The 27,499-nt window shown below is 35.2% G+C and overlaps 1 protein-coding gene across 9 annotated transcripts in view; it reads right to left on the bottom strand.

Annotated features, from left to right (window-relative positions):
- The window catches only part of AGGF1 (angiogenic factor with G-patch and FHA domains 1), a 113,780-nt gene that overhangs the window by 76,227 nt on the left and 10,054 nt on the right, over positions 1-27,499 (bottom strand). For 6 of the 9 annotated variants that reach the window (XM_055342275.1, XM_055342274.1, XM_055342273.1 and 3 more), the window contains exons 6-14: positions 24,916-25,246; positions 22,901-23,015; positions 21,889-21,940; positions 16,861-16,962; positions 15,813-15,978; positions 13,726-13,808; positions 8,019-8,146; positions 5,696-5,795; positions 3,159-3,361 (exon numbers count right to left, since the gene is read on the bottom strand). In XM_055342275.1, coding sequence (XP_055198250.1) covers positions 3,161-3,361; positions 5,696-5,795; positions 8,019-8,146; positions 13,726-13,808; positions 15,813-15,978; positions 16,861-16,962; positions 21,889-21,940; positions 22,901-23,015; positions 24,916-25,246 — 1,278 coding nt within the window. In that variant the 3' untranslated portion in view covers positions 3,159-3,160. Of the gene's footprint in view, positions 1-1,127; positions 3,362-5,695; positions 5,796-8,018; positions 8,147-13,725; positions 13,809-15,812; positions 15,979-16,860; positions 16,963-21,888; positions 21,941-22,900; positions 23,016-24,915; positions 25,247-27,499 lie in introns of those variants that run through there. The other 3 variants (XM_055342270.1, XM_055342278.1, XM_055342277.1) reach the window with 2 other exon arrangements.

Genomic DNA, 27,499 nt, shown 5'->3' with positions numbered 1-27,499 from the left:
CTGTTGCCCACCTTTTCAACTTCCCTTGCAGTGATGGGTGGTCATGTTAAGGACCCTAAGGAGAAGTTTGCTATCAGAGTTTCTAAGTAAGCTCCTGCTTTCCTGCCAAAACAGAACTAACACAAATACTGCTCTCTTTTTTTCCTTTTCTTTCCTTTTTGGACATGAATATAATGACAAGAGTTTCAAGTCATTTGCAACTATAAGGCCATAAATCAACACCATGATTAGTAAAAACAGAAAGGCAGAGAGAAAGCCTGGGCTCTGATACACATAGACACACACAGAAACACTAACTCATTTTATAGAATTCAAATATAGATTACCACCTTAAAGTGTAAAAGAGTAAAACGAAGTGTTTTGGATTAAAGATTCAGAGCAGAGATATAAGTGATGCTCTACAAAAATAAGAAGCACACTTAAAACAAGATGATAGGGAAACACTGAGAACACGGTCTTGGGTCCAGAAATGCCTGCTGGCTCTCTACCAAGTACATCCCTCTGTCCCACAACCTGATGGGATAGCCTTTCTATATAATCTCTGACACCGCTTGCTTTCCCTTGTTTGAGATTTCGATCTTCTTTTGGGTGCTCTTAGAAAATGTACCAAATTAAGACATAATCTCTTACACAAAAAGTTGGAAGGTGTCTGATTTGGGTGAGCCATTAATTTTCATAAGTTCACAACTAAAATAAAAATAAATCATCAGAAGTAAAAACTTTTAAAAGTGGGGAGGGGGGCAGTGGTGCAGCATCTGGGCGGCTCAAGTTGGGTGTCAGACTTCAGCTTGGGTTATGATCCATGGGCCCTGGGGTCGACACCACATCAGGCTCTACACCATCCCTCTTCCTTTCCCTCTGCCCCACCTCCTGCTGGTGCATGCATGCATAAATAAAATCTTAAAAAAAAATAAAACCAGGGAGAAAAATCCTTTTTGATAAACAGTGCTACCTAGCTATTTAATCCTAGAAACAATTTGTTATTTTACTTTAATGACGGTTTCTTCCATACTCAAATTTTGCCAGCTTCTCATGCTTTGGCAAAAATGAAAGACATTATAGATTTCCTAAAATTCAGCAACCTGTAGCTCCACTTAAAAATAAACTCATAAAGGCTACCACAATAGTAAATTTATACTGTGTTGATAATTATTTAAAATATGAGACACAAAACAATTTTATGTGTAATCCAAATTGTACATAATTCACACCTCTGCTTCTAAACAAATAGAAGCTCACATCTCTGTACTACTTTTACAGTTTACAAAGTGCTTTTATATACATTTTCTCATTTTCTACTCAAAACAGACATGAGAGATAAATACTATTCTTATTTCACAAATGGAAATAGACCCAGACATTATTCAGTCCTTTAACCACCATATAGTATAGCCCTGAGACTTTAGATCTGCAAAGGGTTTTTTAATAATGCAAATATCATATATATTTCAATTTTTATCACCATTTTCAAGTCTCCATTTTCTTAACAAAAGAAAGCAATGAAAAAGTTTTCCACAATCTAATAATAAAAATGGGAAATATTATATACACAGTTGTATACTTTACTCAGTGAATGAAATCTACCACAATTCTAATTTGGGCCTCCTATATTGTTATCTATATACAGGGCACCAGTACTAGAACCACATGTAAATGACTACATTTCATTCTAAAGCAGAAAAAAAAACAAAAACAAAAACGCAGAACACTTCTGTTGCCTTCAAATCTAATGTACATATAGAAGTGTTAGGGTGTGTAGGTGGCTATGAAGGATACAGAAAATTACTTTTTGCAGTTTTGGAATTATAGGGCCTCTGATTATCCCAGCTTAGACTTTAAGGGTCTTGACAATCTGGTCATATGTCTTATCTTTAGTACTAAACTTATCTTTCTTTCCCCACCACCCCTTTTCTTCCTAAGTACTCCAAACCATTCAGAGTAGAAATTCCAACAAGTAGCCTTTATTTCTGAATTGTCTTCCTCATTGTATAATTTTTTTCAAAATTTTCTTTTCCTATTTCTCAACCTTAAAGACATTTCTTTATAGTAGATGAGGGAGCTATAGCTTATATTCCCTGCCAGAAAAAAAAGTCAGTTCCAACATAATTTCCCTGCAAAAAGCTAAGAAAAAAGTTGAACAAAAAGGAAGAGAACAGTGATAACCGGCAGAGTAGTGACATCTGCACTCAGAAAGCTGCACTGCAGTTCTCCAATATTTAAAGTAATGCTATTGTTACTGCTCTGCCAATTTAAGGAAAATTCTGGCTGGTCCTGAGTTCAAAGCAGACCAATATGCTTAAAACATTGGTTCAATGAATCACTCTTTTTGATGTTATAATTATAATGGTTTTATTGCATTTGAAGACATTTTCAATAAATATCTTGTGTTTGAGGCCTTGGCTAGGCAATCCTCTTGCAGTAGAAATCAGATTTCTCTGGCACAACTCCATTGCCAGCAATGGGATTTATCAAAACTATAAATGCCAGCACATGGAATATTTCAATACTGTACTCAATTGCTCATATCTAAATATTTCAGCTATAAAACAAACCAGATGTAAATGCTTTATAGTACAAATCAACAAATTCTTCACAGAAGAAAACAATGAAAGACTAATTTTCCATAATATATCACTTATTCATTAGTTCTTCAGTAATAGTACTTAGAATATTTCAAGAATAATAAAAGTTATGCACCACTATCCCTGTTTTCTCAAGCTTTTTTATCTAAGTTCTAAAGACATAAACAATGATGCATTTAATCAGACTTATTTTTATAAATTTTTGATGTTTCTCTTATATATCTATAATAATGAATATATGAAGACACAAATGTACATTTAAATCATTACTGGTTATATGAAATTTGCCTATATAGGTCTTATAAACAAGATAAAAATAACAAAGTCTGATAAGCTCAGCCGTGCCCTGTGAACTTTAGTCTGCTCACAGCATAACCTAATTCAATTATTATTATTTAAAAAAATGTTTTTTTAAAAGCTGCAAACCAGTTTATTACACATTTCAGAATCATGAGGGGGTATATTATAATACAGTTCCCTCAGGCAACAGACCCTTCAGAGGGAAAAGTTCTGCAATAAAATACGAATTTCCAAACTCTTTTTTAAAAAAAGCTTGAATTGTGTTCTATGACTGACCTTCACTCTATGGTCCCTTTGACCCAAGGGACGGTCCCTGGGACATCTTTTTGAGATTTAGCTTCTGTGAAGTTTTCAGCAAACCTCTCTCGCGCTTTCTCCCAGTTCTTTTTGCTCTTGTTTTGGAGAAGGTGAACATCTTCAATCGAGGATGGTTTGCCGGTCCCCAAGCCTGCATGTGTTCGCCGAAGCTGAAGCTGGATCTGTTACCAAAGGTTAAGCAGAAAACTTACTGTAGAGACTAAATACATTGAAATTTGCTGTATCCAACCTGGTACTTTCACTCTTTGATTTAGAAAGACTGATGTAAAAGAAAAACCTGTCAAATCCATCGAATACATGCAGGAATACATAGGATTATACACAAAACTTCAAGTCATCCTTCTACATTGTCTTGTCTATCCATAAGTATAGCTGACTGTACAGAGAACAGTATACTCTAAATAGTGATCACCGAATTTCACTGAGATGCCGCAGAGGTTGCCCACCCTAACCAGAAGAAAAGGCAATGTACATACTTAAACCTAATGCTGCCCTAGCCTTGCCTAAGAAAGTGAAAGGGTAGATTAAACATTAAGTCATAAAGACAGGGGTGCCTGAGTGGCTCAGTCAGTTAAGCAACCAACTCCTGGTTTTGGCTCAGGTTATGATCTCATGGGTCATGGGACTGAGCCCTGCATCAAGCTTTGTGAGACACAAAGCATGTACACACACACGCTCTAAAATAAATAAATCAGGGGCGCCTGGGTGGCTGAGTGGGTTGGGCGTCTGCCTTTGGCTCAGGTCATGATTCCAGGGTCTCCCAGGGTTCCAGGATTGAGCCCCATGTCTGGCTCCCTGCACAGCAGGGAGCCTGTTTCTTCCTCTGTCCCTCCCCCTGCTCACTCTCTCTCAAATAAATAAAATCCTTAAAAAAAAAATAAGTAAAATAAGTCAATCCTAAGGGAAAAAAAAAAAAGAATCATAAAGAGAATTTGATTATTTTCATAATAAGTGGGGGAAGACTTCTCATTATTTTGAGAACCATTAAAAGTTACCAGTAACTGAGTGCCAACTGTATGTTGGGCACCATACTAGGAGCTTTACCTTCATGATATCCCTTAGAAAACAGTTCTTATAATCTCCATTTTTACTATGAAAACTTAAGTCCAAACCTGCCCTAAGTCACACAACAAGTGACAGAGCCCTATTCTAACAAAGTAATTCTATTTTGTAGATTTGACTATAAAACCCATGTTCTTCTCACTATACCTCAATAAGAAAGAAAATTCACATTAAACCTCACATTGATCCATTCATTATTACTTAGGTATTAGGTGATTATCAAGAAAGCTCTTTAATCATGTTAGTTTGTAAGGTTTTTGTAAAAGATCATCTAAACCTCTGATGAACCATGGAGACTACAGAATTAACCACTGTATCATTTTCCAGACATTATTCCTTCCTCTACTGCTTGTTACATGACCTGATTCTTAAATCTAAAACGGATTATCCAGCTAATACAGAATCTGCCTGTTTGTAAAGTCTCCCTGGATGGCTCAGTTGGTTAAGCATCTGACTCTTGATTTTGGCTCAGGTCATGACCTCATGGTTCTTAAATCAAGCCCCACACAAGGCTACATACTTGGTGAGGACTTTGCTTGAGATTCTCTTTCTTCCTCTCCCTCTGTTCATCCCCGGCACACATGTGTGCACGTGCACTCTCACTAAAATAAATAAATAAAATCTTAAAAAAAAAAAAAAAAGGGACTCCTGGGTCGCTCGGTCTGTTGAGCATCTTCCTTTCGCTTGGGTCATGATCTCTGGGTCCTGAAATCGAGCCCCAAGTCAGGCTCCCTGCTCAGCAGGAAGTCTGCTTCTCCCTCCCCCTCTGCCCACCCTCCACTCATGCTCTCTCTCTCTCTCAAATAAATGAAGTGTTTAAAAAATAAAATAACACTGTGATTGTTCTTGCAATATTTAGTACCAGATATAGCATGGAAATTATTAATAACAACTAAAAGAAACAGAAGAACCTCAGGCTCAAGAAATGGCATTTATTATCCTAGCTTCAACGAAGGAAAAAATGTTAAGAGCCTTCCAAAAAATGTTAAAAACAAAACAATGCATGGGGCGCCTGGTGGTTCAGTGGCTTAAACATCCAACTCTTGATTTTGGCTCTGGTCATAACCAAGGTCATGGGATAGAGCCCCACATCGTCAGGCTCCCTGCTCAGCGAGGAGTCTGCTGGTCTCCCTTTCCCTCTGCTCCTCCTCCTGCTTAAGCTCTTGCTCACTCTCTCTTAAATGAGTAAATCTTTAAAAAACAAAAACAAAAACAAAAAACCCCCCACAAAACAATGCATATGTGTGTGTGTGTGTGTGTGTTTCCCACATATTATGTATATATATTACCACAAATATATATATTTGGTAATAGTGAATGTCACATAGACAGTAATCATGTCCGCCTGTGTTTAATACCATATTCCTGGCACATAAGGTAAACAGTAAATACATTTGCTGTAAGAATAAAGAATGAAAGAAAACATGTCTTACCGGAATTTTCATTCCTCCACCGTCCTTCCCTAGGCCCTCTCCTTTTTTCCAGCCCATCTTCTCCAACATCTTCCGACCTTTGTTGCTATCAGTAATTTCACTTTAAAGAAAATTGAGTGATAATTGATTTCTAAAAGACTATATAGGTTACATTTACAATAAATTAATCAAAAGTATATAGAAAACTGTCATTGCCTAATAAAGATACACAAATTCTCCTACATATACTACTTAACAGAAAAGCACATTTTATTGCACCAAAGACACATGCAAGAATGTTTCTGCAGCAAATCTTATAATATCTACAAGCTGGAAATAACCCAGATATCTATCAATGGTAAATATATAAATAAACTGTGGCATATTCACATAAGGGATTATTATACAGCACTGAAAATAAAATATACCTGTTTTGCCCAAGATTGCGAATCTGAGAAACCACTGAGGAGCCAATACCGATGCAAACACACAAGGGTTTATTTACAAGCTCGAGCCTGGGTCCAAGTATACCCGACACAGCGGAGCAGGGACTTGGACACCGAGACTAAGAGGCGTAGCAACTTTATAGGGGCCAGTGGCCAATGGGATACGCAGAAAGTTGCACAGTCATGCTGGTCCACTTGCAGGTGGCCGACTGAATTACATTTTACCCTAAAGTATCCATTTGAACTGGCATATCACTGAGCTGATTTCCGATTAGGGTGTGCCCTGGGCTTGACTATGGTGGGGCAGTGCCCTAAGCAGGTTGGCACAAGGCGGGTACAGCACAAAATGGAGTCAGTCCTGCTCTGCTTGTCCAGGGGTAGGGGATTTTTGTTAAATTTCCTGGGTCCCACATACCAAACAAAATAATGTTGTACGAAAAGATTATAGACACAAAATAAATACTGAATTATTCCATTTATTTAAAATTAAAAACAAACTAAATTAATCTGTTCCCACTGGAAGTCAGGAAAGGGGTTGCCTTTTGGGAAGACACAAGAATAGTGATCAAGAGGGGGCACTGGGAGGGTAGGTTCCTGGGGGTTACTGATCATTTTCTATTTCTTCACCAAGAGTGTGTATTCTACAATGGGTTTATCTTATGATATATTATTGATACTGATGCTTTTATTGGTGTACTTTTCTGTATATAAGTTATACATCAATAAAAAAACAAAATGAAATAAAAATTCTCATTCACTATTTGCATTTTGTTCTAGATTTTATGTTCTGCTATTTTAAGGATATTTTATGTTCCATCACCCTGTATTTTCAGTTCTAAAAATGTTAAATTAGCTCTTCAAATAACAATAAGCCAAGCAGTGTCAGACCAATGTATTTCATTTTTTATTTATGCCTTCTAATTTAACTCTAATGCAATCATGTTTTCCAGTAATTACATCAAAAGGTTTGAAAAAAATTTGTCATGCTGCTTAGTGTATCTAATTCATAATGCTGTATTTCATCAAAGCTGACGAATGTAAGATGCACTGTTTTATGTACCATTAAGAAAAAATTTCCGTCATACCTAAAACTCTATCCAAGTAGTATATCTTAGAATTAATAAAATACATCTAATCAAAGTTTATGATTAGTTGTCAGTCTTACACAAAAAAATTCTAACTAAACTCTGAATTTATATTCTGAGAAAAAAATGTAGCTAACATATAATTAAATGCAGAAAAATGGTCATATTGTATGGGCCTCAAAATTATATTTTTCAGGTTATCAGTGCCACTTTACCAAAAGGAAAAAACTGAATCAAAGAAAAATAGTATTTCAGAGTCAACAAGAACATAGGTGAGTACTGAAATAATTATAAAAAGATCGCAGTCCCCCACCCCCTCAAAAAAACAAAAGAAAAAATAGTCCCTATTAATTTCTTACTAGCCCAACATTCTAGATATCTAATATATAAAAATATGTTCACTCAGAGGCACCTGGGTGGCTCAGCTGGTTAAGTGTCTGACTCCAGATTTCAGTTCAGGTCATGATCTTGGAGTTGTGAGATTGCGCCCCACATCAAACTCTGCACTGAGCATGGAGCTTGCTTGATATTATCTCCCTCTTCCTCTCCCTCCCCCTGCTTGCATGTGCTCTCTTAAAAAAAATGTTCGCTCAAGTGGGCTAGAACATTAGCATGTATACATATATCTAAGTATATAGAAAATGGAATTCTAATATTAGAGAAAAATGTAACTTAGATACAGTATTTCCATACTTTTATGAACCATTCCTTTAAAGGCTACTTATCAGAATATATAGTCCTATAAGTCTTATCACTCTACAAACGTGATTAGGGTACAAAGAATGTATTGAGCAATTAAAATTTAATACTTACAAATGAACAGATGCAGGAGCATCATCTCTTTGGAAAGTCCCTTCACTTCCAATCTGCTCCCTCCGTTTTCCAGCTCTATCTTTGTATTTTGGATTCTTCAATGCCTTTTCATCTTCATAGTCTGTATTCTTTATAAACATGAAATATTCATTGAAGAAAATTAAAGTGATACATAAAATGTACTGTCTGTATATTTGCTTTACTTGGCAGATAGGGTTCAATGTGGGCTCTATTAAAACAACAAATTAAAATACACCATGATATAAATTAAGATAATTATATTAGAGTATGCTATTTTCATTCTATCTCCTTTAAAATGTTTATATTACTTCAAACTGTAGAACATAAACCATATATAGAAGATAAATCACATATAAATTGTAATGTGTAATCATAAAAAAATAATAGAGTGAAAATATAGTACAGTTTGACTTAATACTGTGTCTCATATTCTTGTGAACTGCCAGTATTCAAAGAAATATGTAGAACCCCTGAGTTTGGCAAAAAATCTACTCTTCTCTAAGAAACTAAAAGTTCCAACAGACCTAAAATAGTTTGGTGTTATTCCTTAGGAGAGAAAAATGTATAAAGTGCTTTAAAAATGGAAAAGGGCAGGTACTCTCTTACTATGGAAATTATAATAGTTTTTTGCCTCAATGTAACTCCATTTATAGGATTAGTCAGCCACTCAAGAAATATTTACTGAATAACAAGTGTGTATGCAGAGAAACTTGTAATCCCAGAAGGTAGACACATCTGACCTTCAACATGTTACTATCTGACTGGTTCAACAAGAAAAGTAAGCACAAGATGCAGCAGTGGCCCAAAAGAAAGCAGTCAATTTAGCTTGGGGCTTCAGAGAAGGCTTCTCTTTCCCTTTTTTATGACTTGTTGATCTTTATATAAATTATGACATTCACTGAAAGATGTTAGGGAATGCTAATACAATTCCGGGAAGTACCACAGAAGTTTTTACTTAATTTGTATCTTAAACGGAGAAGAAAATAAAGAACCACCAACCCTAATGGGCTTTCCTCCAAAAGATGAGAGAGTTAAAACTTTAAGAAAACATTTTATTCTCACCTGAATATCTTCTATTTTCCTCCCAAATTAGTCCCTTAACATTTTTTCTATTATGATTACTTGTAGTGTGAAAAATCACAAAAAATACAATTTTACAGAAAAATGTTACTTCGGCAGCATTTTTCCAACATCTTCATGAAGCATAAAAACTGCTGGACAAATCCACATTAAGAACTCTAGAGTCCAGGGATGCTTGGGTGGCTTAGTGGTTGAATGTCTGCCTTTGGCTCAGGGTGTGATCCCGGTTTGGGGATCGAGTTCTGCATCAGGGTCCCTAGGAGCCTGCTTCTCCCACTATCTCTCTGCCTCTCTTTCTGTGTCTCTCATGAATGAATGAATGAATGAATAAATAAATAAATAAATAAATAAATAAATAAATAAATAAATAAATAAATAAATAAATAAATAAATAAATAAATAAATAAATAAAATCTTAAAAAAAAAAAAAAGGAACTAGATTCCAGGGGCATCTGGCTGGCTCAGTCAGAGAAGCATGCAACTCTTGATCTCGGGATTGTGAGTTCAAGCCTCACACTTGCTGTAGAGATCACTTAAATAAACCAAAAAAACACCTGGATTCCATATCTAATTCTGTCATTTATCAGCTGAGTGATCCTTATCTTAGTTTCTCAAATGTAAACTGGAAATATTACCTACCTGGTCTACTGACAGGACTAAATGGTAACCCTTTTTTAAACTGTTGTGATATAATTAAGATATAATAAACTACAGGGACGCCTGGGTGGCTCAGTGGTTGAGTGCTTGCCTCTGGCCCAGGGCGTGATCCTGGGGACCCAGGACTGAGTCCTGCATCGGGCTCCCTGCATAGAGCCTGCTTCTCTCTCTCTGCCTCTCTCTCTATGTCTCTCATGAATAAATAAAATCTTTAAAATATATATATAATAAACTACATATAAAGTATGTAATTTACCTCTGAGATTTGTAAACATCTATGAAACCATCACCACAATCAAGAGAGTAAATATATGCATCTCCCACAAAAGTATCTTCATCCTTCTTTGTAATCCATCCCTACAGAGCCGAACTTGCATCCTTCCTCTCTGGTATCCAGGCTACCCACTAATCTTTCTGTCACAATATGTTAGTTTCCTCTCCTAGACTTTGATGTAAATGGATGTATATACAATGCATACTCTTGATGTATGGCTTCTCTCAGCCTAAGTATTTTGAGGTTTATCCATATTCCAACCTGTATCATTATCCATGTTCCAACCTGTATCAATAGCTCATGCTTTTTCTATGCTAAAGAGTATTTGACCATATAGATTTACCATAATTTGTTTATCCATTCATGATAGATACGTGAGTTTTTTCCTATTTCTGGTTACTAGAAAAAAAGCTGTTAATACCATAATGAAATATCACTTTCACACCGATGAGAGCGGGTAGTATGCAAAAGACAAGAATAAACAAGTGTTGGTAAGGATGTGGAGAAAAGTGAATCCTTGGGTACTGTTGGTGAGAACGTAAATTAGTGCAACTACATGGAAAACAGAATGGAAGTTCCTCAAAAACTTAAAAAAGAAAATACCACAGGATCCAGGAATTCCACTACTGTGTGTATTTGCCCAAAGAAAATGAAAACACTAATTTGAAAAGATATATGCACTCCTATGTTTACCAGAGCATTATTTACAATAGCTCAGATATGGAAGCAGCCCTTGTGTCCATCAAGAGATGAATGGATAAAGATGTGGTGTGCACACGTACAATGGATTATTACTCAGTCATAAAAAATGAGATCTTGCCCTTTGTGAGAACATGGATGGACCAAGAGTTAGTATGCTAATTGAAATTAAGTCAGACAGAAAAATGCAATGTAACTTCACTTGTATATATAGAATCTGAAAAACAAAACAAAACAAGCAAAAATTAGAAACAGACTTATGAATACAGAAAACAAGGTGGTAGCTGCTAAAGGGGTGGAGAGGTGGAGGGTGGACAAAATAGGTGAAGGAGGTACAAACTTACAGTCATAAGTCACAGATAAAAACTATAGCATAGGGAATATAGTCTATAATATTTTAATAACATTATATGGTGACAGACTTATTGTAAGGATCATGTAATGTATAGAATTATCAAATCACTATGCTTCCCATCTAAAACTGATGTAACATTGTATGGTAACTACATTTTGATCATAAAAAATAAAATTTTTAAAAAAAGGTTTTCCAAAGAAAGAAAAAAAGCTGTCACGAACATTTGTTTATAAGTCTTCGTATGAACATATGGTTTCATTTCTCTTGTGTAAATACCTTGGCGTAGAAAGGTGAATCACATGGCAGGCATACATTTAACTTTTAAGGAAACTACTATTTTCCCAAGCAATTGCATCACTTTACATTCTCACCAAAAGTATATGAGAATTCTAATTCCTTCACATGCCTACCAACACTTGACAGGGATTGTCTTTTTACCTAGTTCTAATTTGCAATTCCCTGGTAATACTGGACATCTTTTCATGTGTTTAGCTTCCATCTATCTGTACAGCTGCATTGGTAAAGTGTCTATTCAAATCTTTTGTTCACTTTTAAATTATTTTCTTATTAATGGACAGAAGACATGAATAGACATTTTTCCAAAACAGAAATCCAGATGGCTAACAGACACATGAAAAGATGCTCAACATCACTCATCGTCAGGGAACTACAAATCAAACAATGAGATACCACCTCCCACCTGTGCAAACAACTAAAATTAATACAGGAAACAACAGATGTTGGTGAGGATATACAGAAAAGGGAAACCCTCTAACACTGTTGGTGGGAATGCAAACTGGTGCAGCCACTCTGGAAAATGGTATAGAGATTCCTCAAAAAGTTAAAAATAGAACTACCTTATGACCCAGCAATTGCACTACTAGGTATTTACCCAAAGGATACAAAAATACAGATTCGAAGGGATACATGTACCCTCAATGTTTATAGCAGCATTACCAACAATAGTCGAACTATGAAAAGAGCCCAAGTATCCATCAACAGATGAATGGATAAAGAAGAGGTGGTAGAGGGATCCCTGGGTGGCGCAGCGGTTTGGCGCCTGCCTTTGGCCCAGGGCACGATCCTGGAGACCCAGGATCGAATCCCACGTCGGGCTACCGGTGCATGGAGCCTGCTTCTCCCTCTGCCTGTGTCTCTGCCTCCCTCTCTCTCTCTCTGTGACTATCATAAATAAATAAAAAAAAAAAAAAAAAAAGAAGAGGTGGTAGATATATACAATGGAGTATTACTAAGCCATCAAAAATAATGAAATCTTCCCATTTGCAGCGACGTGAATGGAACTAGAGTATATTATGCTAAGTGAACTCAGATAAAGATAAAAATACCATATGATTTCATTTATGTGGAATTTATGAAGCAGATGACTATATGGAAAGGAAGAAAAGACAGAAGTAAACCATATGAGGCTCAACAACAGAACAAACGGAGGGCTGATGGAGGGAGGTGGGTAAGCAATGGGTTAAACAGGTATTGGGTATTAAGGAGGACACTTAGGACAAGCACTGGTTTAATCACTAAATTCTACTCCTGAAACCATTATTACACCATATGTTAACTAGAATTTAAATAAAATTCTGAAAAATAAGAAATGAATAAATAAATAAAAATAAATTGCTTCCTTAATGAGTTTTAGGATTTCTTTATAAAGTCCAGATATAAGATCTATGATTTTTGTCAGATATAGGATTTATAAATATTTTCCCAAGTCTGTGGCTTATCTTTTCATTCTCTTTTTGTTTTTAAGTAGGTTCTATGCTCAGTGTAGAGCCAATGAGGGGCTTGAACTCACCACCCTGATCAAGACCTGAGCTGAGATTGAAAGTAGGATGCTCAACCAACTGAGCCACTCAGGCGCCCCACATCTTTTCATTCTCTTAATAGTGTCCTTGGAAGAACAGAAGTTTTGGAGGAAGTGTTATTTATTACTTTGCTCTTTTATGGATTCTGCTTTGGTATTTGATATCTTTAAAAAACAACCTGTATCTAACTTTTTAAAAAGGTTTGCTTCTAGAAACTTTATGAAGTTTTAAATTTATATTTATGATCCATTTTGAGTTCATTTTTATACATGTTACAAGGTATAGATCAAAGTTCTTTTGTTTGTTTTTGCATATGGCTGTCCAAATGTTCCAGCACTCTTTGTTGGAAAAGGCCATCCTTTCTCCACCAAATTGCCTTTACACCTTTGTTGAAAGCAATATACATATTACCCCTCCCTTACATCTATGTATTTATCTGTGCAATCTATTTCTCAACTCATTATTTTGTTCTCCTGACCTATTCATCTTTATGCCAATACTATACTGTCTTAATGTGGTTTATAAGTTTTGTCTTCCAAAAATGTTCTTCAATGGTACCATTTTAATCCACGTTTTTTAAAAACCAGAAAGGACTATTTGAATATTGGGTATTATTATTTTTCTATTCCAGCCTCAACAGTTATTGAGGTAAATAGTAACCAACTAACAAAAATTACATAAATCTCAAAATCATTCTGAATAACTTATTTTTATATATCAAATGGACTATACAGATTAAAGACATTTTTACTCAAAACCAGAGGCACAATTAACACATGTAACAATATTTAACACTCTTACCTGCAAACCATATTTTACTCGTATTTTCTTTAATTCTTTTCTCCTTTCCAACTCTTTTTCCTCCTTACTTAGTGCTGGACCAACTAAGGAAAAAGTGAGTTTGTTTAAAAAAAATAAAAACACGAAGTCTGGACAGATATTATATAGATTATTATTATTTAATAATAATAAATTAATACTATCCATCTGCATATTAACTAAAAGTCCAAATAAACATTAATATAAAAGAATCTTTGGTTGTGGTTATGTCTTTTTTTTTTTTTTAAGATTTTATTTATTCATTCATGAGAGACAGAGACAGAGACAGAGACAGAGAGAGAGAGAGAGAGAGAGAGGCAGAGACACAGGCAGAGGGAGAAGCAGGCTCCATGCAGGGAGCCCGACATGGGACTCGATCCCGGGACCCCAGGATCCCGCCCCAAGCCGAAGGCAGGCGCCAAACCATTGAGCCACCCAGGTATCCCCACTGTCCTTTCAATATTCTGGTAACTAAATCTACTTGGAAAGTAAACCAAAACCTGAAGATAATAGGAATGTTAATGTATAGATAACAAAAGAACACTGAACATCTTAATTTTCTGATATATTATAGCAGAATTTCAAATGCAGAAATATCGCTAATTTTCCAAAGGAACACAGGCATATAAAGATCACTGAATCCAAGATTCACATTACTCTGTAATGTACCATACTCATTTTCATAATCTAGTATGGGAAAACAAAAAATATAAAATGAACATGTATAGTTGGTATGAGGGGAAAATTTGATGTGAAAAAAATTACTTCTTACTGGTTCAAAGTATCTATTTAAAATTTAAAAGCCTTTGATGAGCGGATTTAAGCAAGATAGCAACCTCTTACAGTGTTATTATAGATAATAATGGCAAAAAAAAAAAAAAGAATGGCATATATACAGATGATACATCAATGAAACTATCAGGTAAGGGGTGCCTGGGTGGCTCAGTCAGTTGTGTCTGCCTTCAGTTCAGGTCATGATCCCAGGGTCCTGTGATCAAATTACACACCCAACTCCCTGCTTAGAAGGGAGTCTGCTTCTCCCTTTCTCTCTACCCTTCTCCCCTGCTTGTGTTCTCTCTCTCAAATAAATAAATAAAAATCTTGAAGAAGAAAAGAAGAAACAACTGTAAGAAGGAAAGCAAACATATTGGGGCACCTGGATGGCATCTGCCTTCAGCTCAGGTCATAATCCCAGGGTCCTGGGATCAAGACCCACATTAGACTCCCTGTTCAACGGGGAGTCTGCTTCTCCCTCTTCTGCCCACCCACTGCTCAGGCTCGCTCACTCGCTCTCAAATAAGTAAAATCATAAAAAAGAAAGAAAGAAAGAGGGCCTGCATGGCTCAGTCAGTTAAGTGTCTGCCTTCAGCTCAGGTGGTGATCCCAGGTTCCTGGGATAGGGTCCTGTGCCAGGCTCCCTACTCAGCGGGGAACCTCCCTCTCCTTCCTGAGTTTGCTCTCTCTCACTGTCTGTCTCTCCCTCTCAAATAAATAACATCTTAAAAAAAAAAAAAAAAAGGAAGAAAGATAACAAACATATCAACCAATAACTTTTAACACCCTGGCCTATTATTTTCTACAGTATTATGTGACAGAGTTTAACTATGGATGACTTTTTCATATCCATAAATAGAAGTCAAAAGGAAACCAATCTTTACTATAATGATGTCACAATTACCCTTTTGAAGGACACTTAGTTATCACAGCAGTGCTGCTTCCAAAGCCTATTAAAATGTATTAGCAAAAATAGCTAATGATTGCCTTATGAGTCAGAGAACAATCTAATATTATAATAGCACAACTAAATTATTACACAGAAAAATCAACTAAAACAATAATCTACTAGCTTAAAAAAAATGAACTAAAATCATCGACTAGCCTAGGATTCAAATTTCAAATACGTGTCATTTCTTAGTCTCATCTGATAATATTTACTGAAATATAAATATATCTCAATAGAGTATTATATTAATTACATATGAAGCTAGTAGCTGATACTTTTTTAGAACACTCCAGTGAATTAAACAGAAAAGTTAGCATGCCTACATATAACAGTATGTTTCACATACCAAAACATTCATCTTTCTTATCAAGACGAAGGTGAGCTCGCACTTGTCCTGGTTCACAGCCATCACAGGTATCACTGCCAGGGTGGATGTGAAAAGACAGTACAGTCTCTCCAATTTTCACTTCATCACCATGCTCAAGTACATAAGGGTCACATTTAGTTTTAGGCTAAAGGAAAAAATTACAAAACAGAAATCCAAGAGAGTTACATAAGATTATTTTACATCTACCATAAGTAATGTCTGATTAAAATAAATACATATTTAGGATGGTTCTCAATGAGATAGACACACATACACACACACAAAACACATTTCCACAACTTGAGGATGAAATAATGTTCAACCAGTGGAGAAGATACCTGAACTGAGCAACTTCTTTTATATTATCAAAACCCGCTAATCTCATCTCCATGCGTAATCCTAGAGAAATACCCAACCCAAATGTCAAACAATCTATTACCAAAATGAATAACCATCACAGTCAAAAAGATAAAGTGTTAAAGGGGCTAAGTGCATATTTCCCTTTTTTTCCTCCTTTTCTCTGATAATTCAGTTTTATTTCACTTTTTATTCTTACAGACTAGGCCTCCCCCACTCCCTTCCATATATTTTCTTCCATGTATTATGTGCTAATAATAAGCACCTTGGTGTATGTTGGTGATACAAGTTAACTGGATAGAAAAAACCTCTGTCTTCCAGAAGTACTCAGTTTAGCAACATTTCCATTAAAAAATTTTTTTTAAAAATACAAAAAAGAAGTGCCCTTAAAGTTACACTAACAATATTTACTCTGAATAACTTTAAGATGCATTTATTTCTAAAATAAGGTATAGATATATAATTAGAAAATTATACTCAAGAGTTAAGTATCCACTTACTATATACTTTTTTCAGCCCTTTCTGGGAATTCCTTTCCATGTAATACATTTGGGCTTGAATAGTAATCTGAATCAAATGATATGTATAACTATAGCCTTTAGGATTAAAAATTTCAGTTCATTTTTTAAAACTTATGTATAAATAATTAATTTAATATATATACACTTACCTGAAGAATCTGTTTTCCATTAACAATTGTACCATTTTGACTACCTTGATCCACAAGGACATAACTTTGTAATTCATGGTCAAAATAAATTTCTGCATGAAACTTAAAAAAAAAAATTGAGGTAATTAAAAGTATAATACTTTTTATTTTTAAACCACAAATAACTTCTCTCTCATAGAATATGATAGACTTAAGTCTCTGATAAAAAAGATAAAATAATAAAAATTGAATTAAGTAAGCTCTACACCCAATGTGGGGCTTGAACTCATGACACCTCAAGATCAACAGTCTAAGCTCTACCAACTTTAGCCAGCCAGGTACCCCCAAATTTTACTATTTTTAATTTTTTACTGAATACGAAAGTATTACAATGCCTCTGGTAGAAATGTGAAGGCTACAGAAGAAAAAGTCACCTATAATTCCACCCACTACTGCTATTAATAATTTAGTGTCTCTTATTTTCTACTTTTATAATATAATTGAGATTATACTATGTAAACAATTTGAAATTATTTTTTCAGCTAATAAAAGTATTGGTCTTTATCATTTAAAATTCTTAATACAGAAAGTGATTTCAAACATTCAGGATGAACTTTTTTAAACATTCTATTTTTTAAAATAATCTCTATACTTAACATGAGGCTCAAACTCACAACCCCAAGATCAAGAGTCATGTGCTTTACTGACTGTGAGCCAGCCAGGTGCCCCCTCAAGGTGAACCTCTCAGAGCAGTTTTCCAGATTTTCAACACCTCAGGACTAATCATTCCCTCCTTGCTCCACAGTACTTTGTTTACATAACAATTACACTACACAAAGTTACTTCATCTGTGATAGTCGTTGTATGGCTCACAATTGCTGCTTCTATTACATTTTTGCTTATTATTCAGTACATAATACAGAGCCTCACATATAAGGGGCATATATACTCAGTACATGTCTATCTGATTGGATAAAGAACTGCAGACATGTAATTTACAATTTCATAATACACTGCTGTAGGAATGTAAAACTGCGTACCTGCTTTAGAAGGGTATAGCAGTTCCTCAAAAGGTTAGAAAGAATTACCGTAGGACCCAACAATTCTACTTTTAGGTATATATTGAGAGTAATGAAAACATACACTCAAAAACTTGTATGTGAACATTCATAACAGCATTATTCTTCGTAGCCGAAGAGTAGAAACAATTCAAATGACAACCAATCGATAAATAAAATGTAGTATATCCATACGCTGGTGTTATTATTTGACAATAAAAAGAAATGAATGAACCTTGAAGACATATTAGGTGAAAAAGCTAAGTAAAAACGAATACATTTTATGCGATTCCATTTCCATGACATGCAGAACAGGCAAATCCACAGAAGTAGAAAGCATACTGTGGTTACCTAGGGCTATGGAAGTTGAAAGGAAAAGGGGAGTGACTATTACTATGTTTCTTCTAACTGTGATGAATATGTTCTGAAATGGATTGTGATAATGGCTACACAATTCTAAATACACGAGAAACCTTTGAATTATACACTTTCAATGCATAAATTGTATATAGGATGTGGACTGTATCTCAATGAAGTTGTTCTTAAAAATTTTTCATAAATAAACTTATTTTAAAGTGTTCCAAACACACAAAAGAATATACTGAACTGGTCTACCCATGACCCAGTGTTAGTAAATTTTGCTATATTTGCCTCAGATATTTATTTATTTGATTTTATTTATTTGACAGAGTTTAAGCAGGTGAAGGGCAAAAGGAGAGGGAGAGAGAATCCCCAGCAAATTCCATGCTGAATGTGGAGCCCAACATGGGGCCCAACCTCAGGACCCTGAGATCATGACCTAAGCTGAAATCAAGAGTCAGACACTTAACCAACTGAGCCATCCAGGCTCCCTTGTGTTAAATATTTGAAAGAAAAATTATTCATGTATGTTTAATTCATGCTATCCATACCACAACACCCTTTTCAAAGGGTTGATATTTAATTATGATGCATCTCTTTATTACTTTCAGCCCAAATGTATGCATCCATAAACAATTCACGTTTATTTTACTTGGTTTAAAACTTGACATAAATGGGAATTACAATAAATGAATATTTTCTTGAGATGTAATTTATATACAGAAAATTCACAGGTCTTTAATTTATAGTTTGATAAGTTCTGACAATCATGTGCTACTGTATGTATTTCTTTTATTTAGCTTCTTTGGCTTAATATTAATATTGTGAGGTACATCCAGTTGTGTACAGTTTTGCCATTCTACTGAATGGTAAATCCACTGTACAGATTCTTCTACATATTTTTCTTCTGATGAACATTCAGAAAACCAAAAAGACGACCTTATTTTTTTTTTTTAAGATTTTATTTGTTTATTCATGAGAGACAGAGAGAGAGGCAAAGACACAGGCACACGGAGAAGCAGGCTCTCCACAGGTAGCCAGATGTAGAGGTCAATCCCAGGACCACAAACTGAGCCAAAGGTAGACACTCAACCACTGAGCCACCTTTTAAGATGTTTCTTTCAACATTCTTATACATTCAACCTTCTTGTAGACAATGCAAGGGTTCTTTGGGGGTATATTCTTAAGAATGAAAGTGCTAACTCATAGTATGTGCAAATCTTAAACTTTATTAGATAGTGTTGTATTGTTTTCCAAAGTGGTTGTACCAATTTATATTCCCAAAAGCAATCTATAAGAATTCTTGTTGCTCTATATAGCCTTAAACAACATTCGGTATTGTCAGAATCTTCAGTTTTTGTAAGCATAACATGTGTGAAATTAAATCTCATTATCGTGATTTTAATTGGCATTTCCCCAATTACTACAAAGACTAAAACCTTTCCTTATATTTATTAGCCACATGGATTTCCTCTTCTGTAAATTCTCTTTATGTTCTTTGTACATTTCTTTCAATTGGGTTCTTTAGAATAACAATATCAAAGCATTTTATTTAAATGAAACGATTTGTTTCAAGTCTTTTGACTTGAAACCTTATTCCATAGAACTGTTCTAAATTATGCTCTTAACAGTGATATTTAATAAATATGACAAATGAAAACTGACATCTTGACTTCATTTGTATTTCTTAAAATTTTTAGAAAGACCGAATGGTTTTCATATAGTAATGATATCCTCTGCATTGTGAATTATTTGTCCTTTGCTTACTTACCTCTCAGTGTCACAGTGAAGTCTGAAAAAATGAATTTGTATGAGATTTTAGAACTTAAAAGATATATATTTTGTCATATTTGTCTTACTGTCATAGTCTGCCTTTTTTTTTTTTAATTAAGTAAACTCTACCTCCAACATGGAACTCAAACTCACAACCTCAAGATCAAGGGTTCCATATTCTACTGACTGAGCCAGCAGGTGTCCCACATAGTTTTCCCTTTAAATTTGTTTAACATAACAAGAACTTCAAACTTAAATTATTCAAAATTATCTTGTCTTCTGTTATTTTTTCCATTTTTTTTAAACTTAGAAGGCATTTCCCTATCCAGGGATAGGAGATTCTATTTTCCCTTAATAGTAATATAAAGTATCTGGGATTTTATTTAATTTTTTTCATCTACCTGAATATGTGATATATTATCAAACTGATTTCACACAGTAACAAACCATTTACGCCAGCACTGAATACCTTAGTCTAAAAGAAAGATCAGTGGCAGCCCCGGTGGCTTTGCGGTTTGGCGCCACCTTCGGCCCAGGGCATGATCCTAGGAGACCCAGGATCGAGTCCCACATCGGGCTCCTTGCATGGAGCCTGCTTCTCCCTCTGCCTGTGTCTCTGCCTCTCTCTCTCTATGTCTCTCATGAATAAATAAAATCTTAAAAAAAAAAAAAAAAAGATCAAGCAGAAATGCCACCACAAAAATACCTATATTTTAGACAGAACTGCTATTTAAATAATAGCCGGGATCGGGGGGTGGGGGTGGCGAGACACCGGAGTGGTTCAGTCGGTTAAGCGTCTGCCTTTGGCTCAGGTCATGATTCCAGGGTCCTGGGATGGAGCCCCATGTCTGGAAACATGCTCAGCAGGGAATCTCCTTCTTCCTCTCCCTCTATCCTTTCCCCCTGCTCATGTGTGCTCTCTCTAGCTCTCTCTCAAACACATAAATAAAATCTTAAATAAATAAATCACAGAGTGGATTTTCTTTGGAGGCAGAAGAATCAAAGGTCATAGTAAAGTAAAAAAGCAAGATAATTTGGTCCTTTAGGATTATGAAAAGTTCCTCCCTTCTGAATGAGTTGAGACAAAGTAAAAATAAGTGGACTTTCAAACTATAATGGAAAACAAATTTCATCCCCAAAAGACAAAAATCACATAAAATATATACTTTAGATCCATATTAGTCTATTAAATAGAAACAAAATGTGGATGATGAAAGGTCAGAAAAAGAGAAAGATAGCCACCAAAAAGAGAGGTAGAAAAGTACAGAAAATACAGTAAAAAAAAAAAAAAAAGATAAATAGCAAGTATAAAGAATCTCAGTAGCAAAATCTTGTTTTCTACTGGTAACTAAAGTTGCGACTCTGCTCTTACTGTTTGTTTTAAAAACCCAAGTATTCTTTTCCCTGAAACCATTAGAAAAGCAATTAAGAAAAGCTATAAATGGAGATTCTTGGGTGGTGGACAGATGGTTTTTGAGTTGTAAAATACTCTGGACTCAACAGTAACCATCTAATAAAATAGCCTGAACCCTGGTGTGATTCATTTTTGAACTGCCACATCAAGCACATTTGTTTTACTCAATAAATATTTGTTAAATGGGTATTACTTTAATACTTAATCCACATTTCCATTCCTGCTCCAGACTGTTAAAAATTAAATATCATTTTGTTTACTCAAATTTTGATAAAGAATTATTCTCTCAAGCAATGGAATAAACAAATCTGAATTGTTTTCATTTCCTTACTACCTGGACTATTAAACTTTGTAATAAGTGAAAAAGTCCCTAAGCTTTCTGTTATAATATGAGTTTATAAAATCCTATCTAGGGTGCTATATTTGAGGAATCAAAGATCTTACCTTACTAACACCAACTTCAGGGATTCGGAGAGTATGCTCCATATCTTTTTCTCTGCAGAGTTAAGTAAATTGTCTTTAATAATTTTTGAACCATATATAGATTAAGCACTCACAGTTAACACAGAAATGATATTAAGATTTTGTCATTGTTTTAAAAGATAATGTTAAAATGCAAGTCCCTCTATCACCCTAAGTCGTTCCCTTAATCCTACTCTAAATGTCCTGTTTGAAAGAAGTCCCAGGATTACTTTTAATTTTGTATACATTTACTCTAGGTTAATAATAAACATCCAAGGGTGCCTGGGTGACTAAGGCAGTTAAGAGTCCAACTCTTGGTTTCCATGATATCAGGGTCATGAGATTAAGCCCTGAGTCAGGCTCCACACTCAATAAAGAGTCTGCTTGAGATTCTCTCCCTCTGTCCCTCCCCCTACTCATATGCTCTCTCTCTCTCTAAATAAAAACCTTTATAAAAAAAAAAATAACATTAAACATCCAGTGAGATAGCATATCCTTTGTACTAACATCTATCATTTATTCCAGATCTGTTGACTACATTCCCACTTCCATTACTACATGTAAAAGAACCATACTATTCTCCAAGAATTTAAAGCTAAGATATTAAATAGAATATGATTTAAGGATAAATTTTCTTTCCCATTGGGAAGTAATGAAATTATCCTACTCATGATTAAAACCTACCTTTCTACCAAGCTGGTTATGAGTTACAAAGGGGTAAAAGAAACAGAGGATGGGGATTAAATACTCGACAAACACTAGATTTAACTAATTTAAACCTTCAAAGGGCAATTCAAAAAGTAAGAAAATGACAAAATCTCTGTGACAAAGACAAGCCTCAACAATATTTTCTGAGTAGGAGAGAGAAGAACATGGATGTCATTCAGTGTCTGCCTATTCAACAAATACCATGCACATTTTATGATAACTGCCTGAAGAATATATAATCCACTGGAATAAGATAAATACACATAGTAATACTAAACATTTTTACCTTCCAATTGTAGCAGGGTTTACAGCTGTAATGATAAAGAGTGATCCTGTCTGCAACACTGGTGATCTAATAACAATTACTCTAATACATGGGGGCCAAATTTTTTCTTCATCTGCTAAAGAAAAAAACGGGTAAGTATTAATTCAAAAGCTACAGAAAAAAACAAAACAAAAGCTACAGAAAAAATTTCTAGACAGGAATACAAAGCATCCATAAAATAAAATGTATTGAGGGGTGCCTAGATGGCTCAATCGGTTTAGCACTTGACTCTTGATTTCACCTCAGGTTGTGATGTTAGGTTTGTGAGATCAAGCCCTGCGTAGGGCTCCACACTCAGCACGGAATCTGTTTGTCCCTCTTCCCCTGCTCCTCACCCATCTCCCACCCACTCTCATGTTCGCTCAAATAAAAGTCTTTAAAAAAAATTATGTATCAAAAATCTTAAATTCTTTTTGAAACAACCTTCTAAAATTCTGCTAGATGACATACATAATAAGTAAGGTTTTGGCACTTATCAATTTAGAGTGATCAAACTAAAGATATTCAGCATCTACAATTACAAAATAATTATTTTTTAAGATGTTGGAATTTGAAAAGAATTCAAAGAATTTATATATATATATATATTTTTTAAAGATTTTATTTATTTATTCATAGAGACACAGACAGAGAGGCAGAGACACAGGCAGAGGGAGAAGCAGGCTCCATGCAGAAAGCCCGACGTGGGACTCAATCCAGGGTCTCCAGGATCACGCCCTGGGCTGCAGGCGGTGCCAAACTGCTGCGCCACCGGGGCTGCCCGCCCAAAGAATTTTTATATTAACTTAGAAAAACTGAGTCACCCTTAAAAAAAAAAAGTGAGTGAAACGCATCACTGCATCAAGAACAAAATAAGCTCACTGAGGAGGATCCCTGGGTGGCTTAGCGGTTTGGTGCCTGCCTTTGGCCCAGGGCGCGATCCTGGAGTCCCGGGATCGAGTTCTGCATCAGGCTCCCGACATGGAGCCTGCTTCTTCCTCCTCCTGTGTCTCTGCCTCTCTCTCCCCCTCTCTGTGTCTATCATAAATAAATAAATAAATACATACATACATACATACATAAACACATAAATAATAAATAAATCTTAAAAAAAATAAGCTCACTCATATAACCTAATATGAAAGTATGTCTTTATGACCTCAAGCTAAAAAAAATGTAAGATTTGGAGCACCTGACCAGCATAGTCGGTTGAAATCCAACTCGGTTTCACCTCAGGTTGCAATCTCAGAGTTGGGATATCAAGCCCTGCATCAGGCTCGACAAATCAGTGCAGAATCTGCTCCAGATTTTCTCTCTCCCTTCTGCTCTGCCCCTTCCCCTACTCTTTCTTTCTCTAAAATAAATATTTTTTAAAAAAATATAAGATTTACCATAATATCTATGTAGCTGAATTCACGGACTACACTTTTTATTTCTTTTAAAGATTTTATTTATTTGAGAGAGTGAGCAAGGGCAAGGTAAGCGGTAGAGAGAGATGGAAGCTCCCCTCTAAGCAAGGAGCCTGATGCAGGGCTCTCCAGGATCATGACCTGAGCCAAAGGCAGATGCTTAACCAACTGAGCCACCCAAGCACCCTCAGACTACACTTTTTAAAGGCAATTTACTTTTTCACCTCAATTACAAAAGTGGACTACAAATATCTAATCTACGAAAATAGCCTTAATAGATACTTCAGAATGTATGTAACTTGTTTTTGTTCCATTGTCTAGGCCAGGCCATTCAATGCAACAGAACTTTAAGATCCAAGTACTGTTTATTCAAATCCTTCCTTCTAAAAATAACCACAGTGATATTGGTGACCACTTTGCTGGTAGCTAACATAATTCTCAACAATGTCATTAAAATAATCAGTTTAAAAGTCAATTTATTTTTGGCAGATACATTATATGAGTAAGTAACATTTTAAACTCTGTTGCTCTTTTACAATGAACAGACTGGGTTATTTACAGAAAATTAAACAATAGTTATTTACTCACCTTCATCCTCAGAATCTTCTACAGTTACATTGTCTTCACTGGTAATGTCTTCATCGTAACTGTCCTCTGTCTGAGAGTCTGTAATTTCACCTTCTTCTGGCTCACTATCAGTCTCCATGATTTTCTCATCTTTAAATGACGTTGAATTATAAATGCTTTCATTAAGAGAAGATTCTGTAGTCTTTCCACTAACTGAAACAGTAAATTTGGGGGGACTGTTTTTGTAATGAACGTCTATTTTAGCCTTCTTCTTCACATTTGCAAAATCTTCTCCCTCACTGCAGCTTATATGTTCAACACTGGATGCTTTTTGATCCTCTGAATTCAAATCCTGGAATGACAAAGATGTAGAGGGGGGAACAGGGGAAAATATCTTAAACATGACCATCTGCTAACATTTAATGCTAAATGTTTCAACAAATTAGTAAAGACATATATACATTATATATGAAATATCAATAGCTATTACCTATATCTCCTCTTCCTCTGTTCCCTTTCTTGATGACATTACCATCCACTTATCACTCAAATCAAAAATCTTATAGTTATGTTTGACATTCCCTTAACTACCACATGGAATCCGTCACCAAGTGATACAGACTATTTTTATAGTTTATCCCAATTCTCCTTATCTATTCCCTAACTGTCCCAGTACAGGCCCTTATCACATATTGCTTGGAACATGTGATAGCTTAGATCATTTCTGTCCAATGAAAATATAATGCAAGTCATATACATATACTCCAAAATTTCCTAGTAATCATTAAAAAGGTAAAAGTAGGTGAAATTCATTTTATCTACCCAGTATTTATAAAATATTATCATGTATTATATACAAATAAGTTAACCACTCTAAAATTATTAATGAAATACTTTATGTGGATTTTCTATATTAAGTCTTCAAAATTGAGTTTACTAGTTTATACTTACAAAACACCATATTAGGACAAGCCTCATTTCACGTGCTCAAGAGCCATGTGTAACTAGTAGCTGGCTACCTTACTGGATAGTGAATGCCTAGAGAATATATTTATCCTAAATTTTTTTTTTTAACTTTTAACCAATAATCAAGTCAAAACACATAAAAAACAAAATCAGCTTTAATTACAACAGTGATTTAAAGATCCAGATGTGGAAAAAAATAAAAAAATAAAGATCCAGATGTGGGGCACTTGGTGGCTCAGATGACTAAGTGTCTAACTCTTGGTTTTGGCTCAGGTCATGATCTCATTGATTGTGGGATCGCGCCCCAAAGTCTGGTCCACATTCTCAGCACACCCTTGGCCCTCCTCCAACTTGCACTTACATGTGAGTGCGCTCTCTTAAAATAAAAAAATAAATCTTAAAAAAAAATAAAGATCCAGATGTACCTAATGTAGCAGAGCTACAATTTCACTAAAATTTAGTACTTTCATAGAATTGGTCTGATTATACAAAACAGTTGAAGGTATAGATGAATCAGTTACATCTCTTTTATTCTAAAACTCCAAATTAGGGGGCATAAGTCTTTTATTATTTATGATACATGTGTGCGGTGGCATATAGGACAAATAAATCTATTATTTTGAACTTAAAAGAATCAAGAGTTATTTTCCTTTTTCCTATGGTTTGTAACATACTCTGAATCTTCTTTCTACCTAAAGCAACACAATGAAGTGAATTAGTATGGTCTTGTCACTTTATAAAATATGAGAGCATCTTAAGCACATATTTTTAACACCAGCATAAATTCAGTTTGGAGACCGGCTAAATACTCACAGTGTGATATATACGCTCCCAGCAATACAAACTCATCAAGGGCCAGAACAAGGACAATAAGCTGAAAAAATATGAGCAGCTTTAAAGTCCACTGTGAATTACAGCTAAAAATTTCCCTATCTATATATTCTTTTTTTTTAAAAAAAAAAAAAAGGTGGGGGGGGGATACCTGGGTGGCTCAGTGGTTGAGCATCTGCCTTTGGCTCACATCATGATCCTGGGGTCCTGGAATCAAGTTCCACATCGGGGTCCCCAAAGGGAGCCTGCTTCTCCTCTGCCTATCCTATGTCTCTGCCTCTCTCTGTGTGTCTCTCATGAATAAATAAAAACTTAAAAAAAAAAAAAGCGGTTTCCAATCTCATATATTTTATTATAATTACTGATTATAAGACAACATATGTGGGCGGGGACAGGGTAAAGGAGTGAAAATGCCAGAGGTGGTGCTTAAAAACCATCTACCAGAATGTTAGATAAATATTAAGAGAGAAGAAAGGGGTTTATTTGTGGGCATTGAGGCATATATGCATATTTCAAGTTATTTACACCAATCTCTTTCCACATACCTCCATTTGCAAAGACTGAGGCTCAAGAGTATCTTTAAAAAAAAAGATAAGGAAGTCTTAAATGGTCTCCCATGCTTCACAGCTACCTTTTAGAATATTTGGGGAATTCCCATCAGGATTTTTAAGTCCCTATCCTAGAGTTCGCATATTTTTGAAGAGGGATGGTAAAGATCAGCAGTCATGAGAACCTGGACTAAAATCTCACAAAACACTTTCAAATTTCATTCTCTAGTTTGTCAGAAAAAGTCATTTAAGGTCCCTAT

Source organism: Nyctereutes procyonoides, unplaced genomic scaffold (assembly GCF_905146905.1).
Source record: "Nyctereutes procyonoides isolate TBG_1078 unplaced genomic scaffold, NYPRO_anot_genome, whole genome shotgun sequence".
NCBI lineage: Eukaryota > Metazoa > Chordata > Mammalia > Carnivora > Canidae > Nyctereutes > Nyctereutes procyonoides.
Note: the sequence above shows the minus strand (reverse complement) of the source record. Positions and strands in the feature narration are given on the sequence as shown.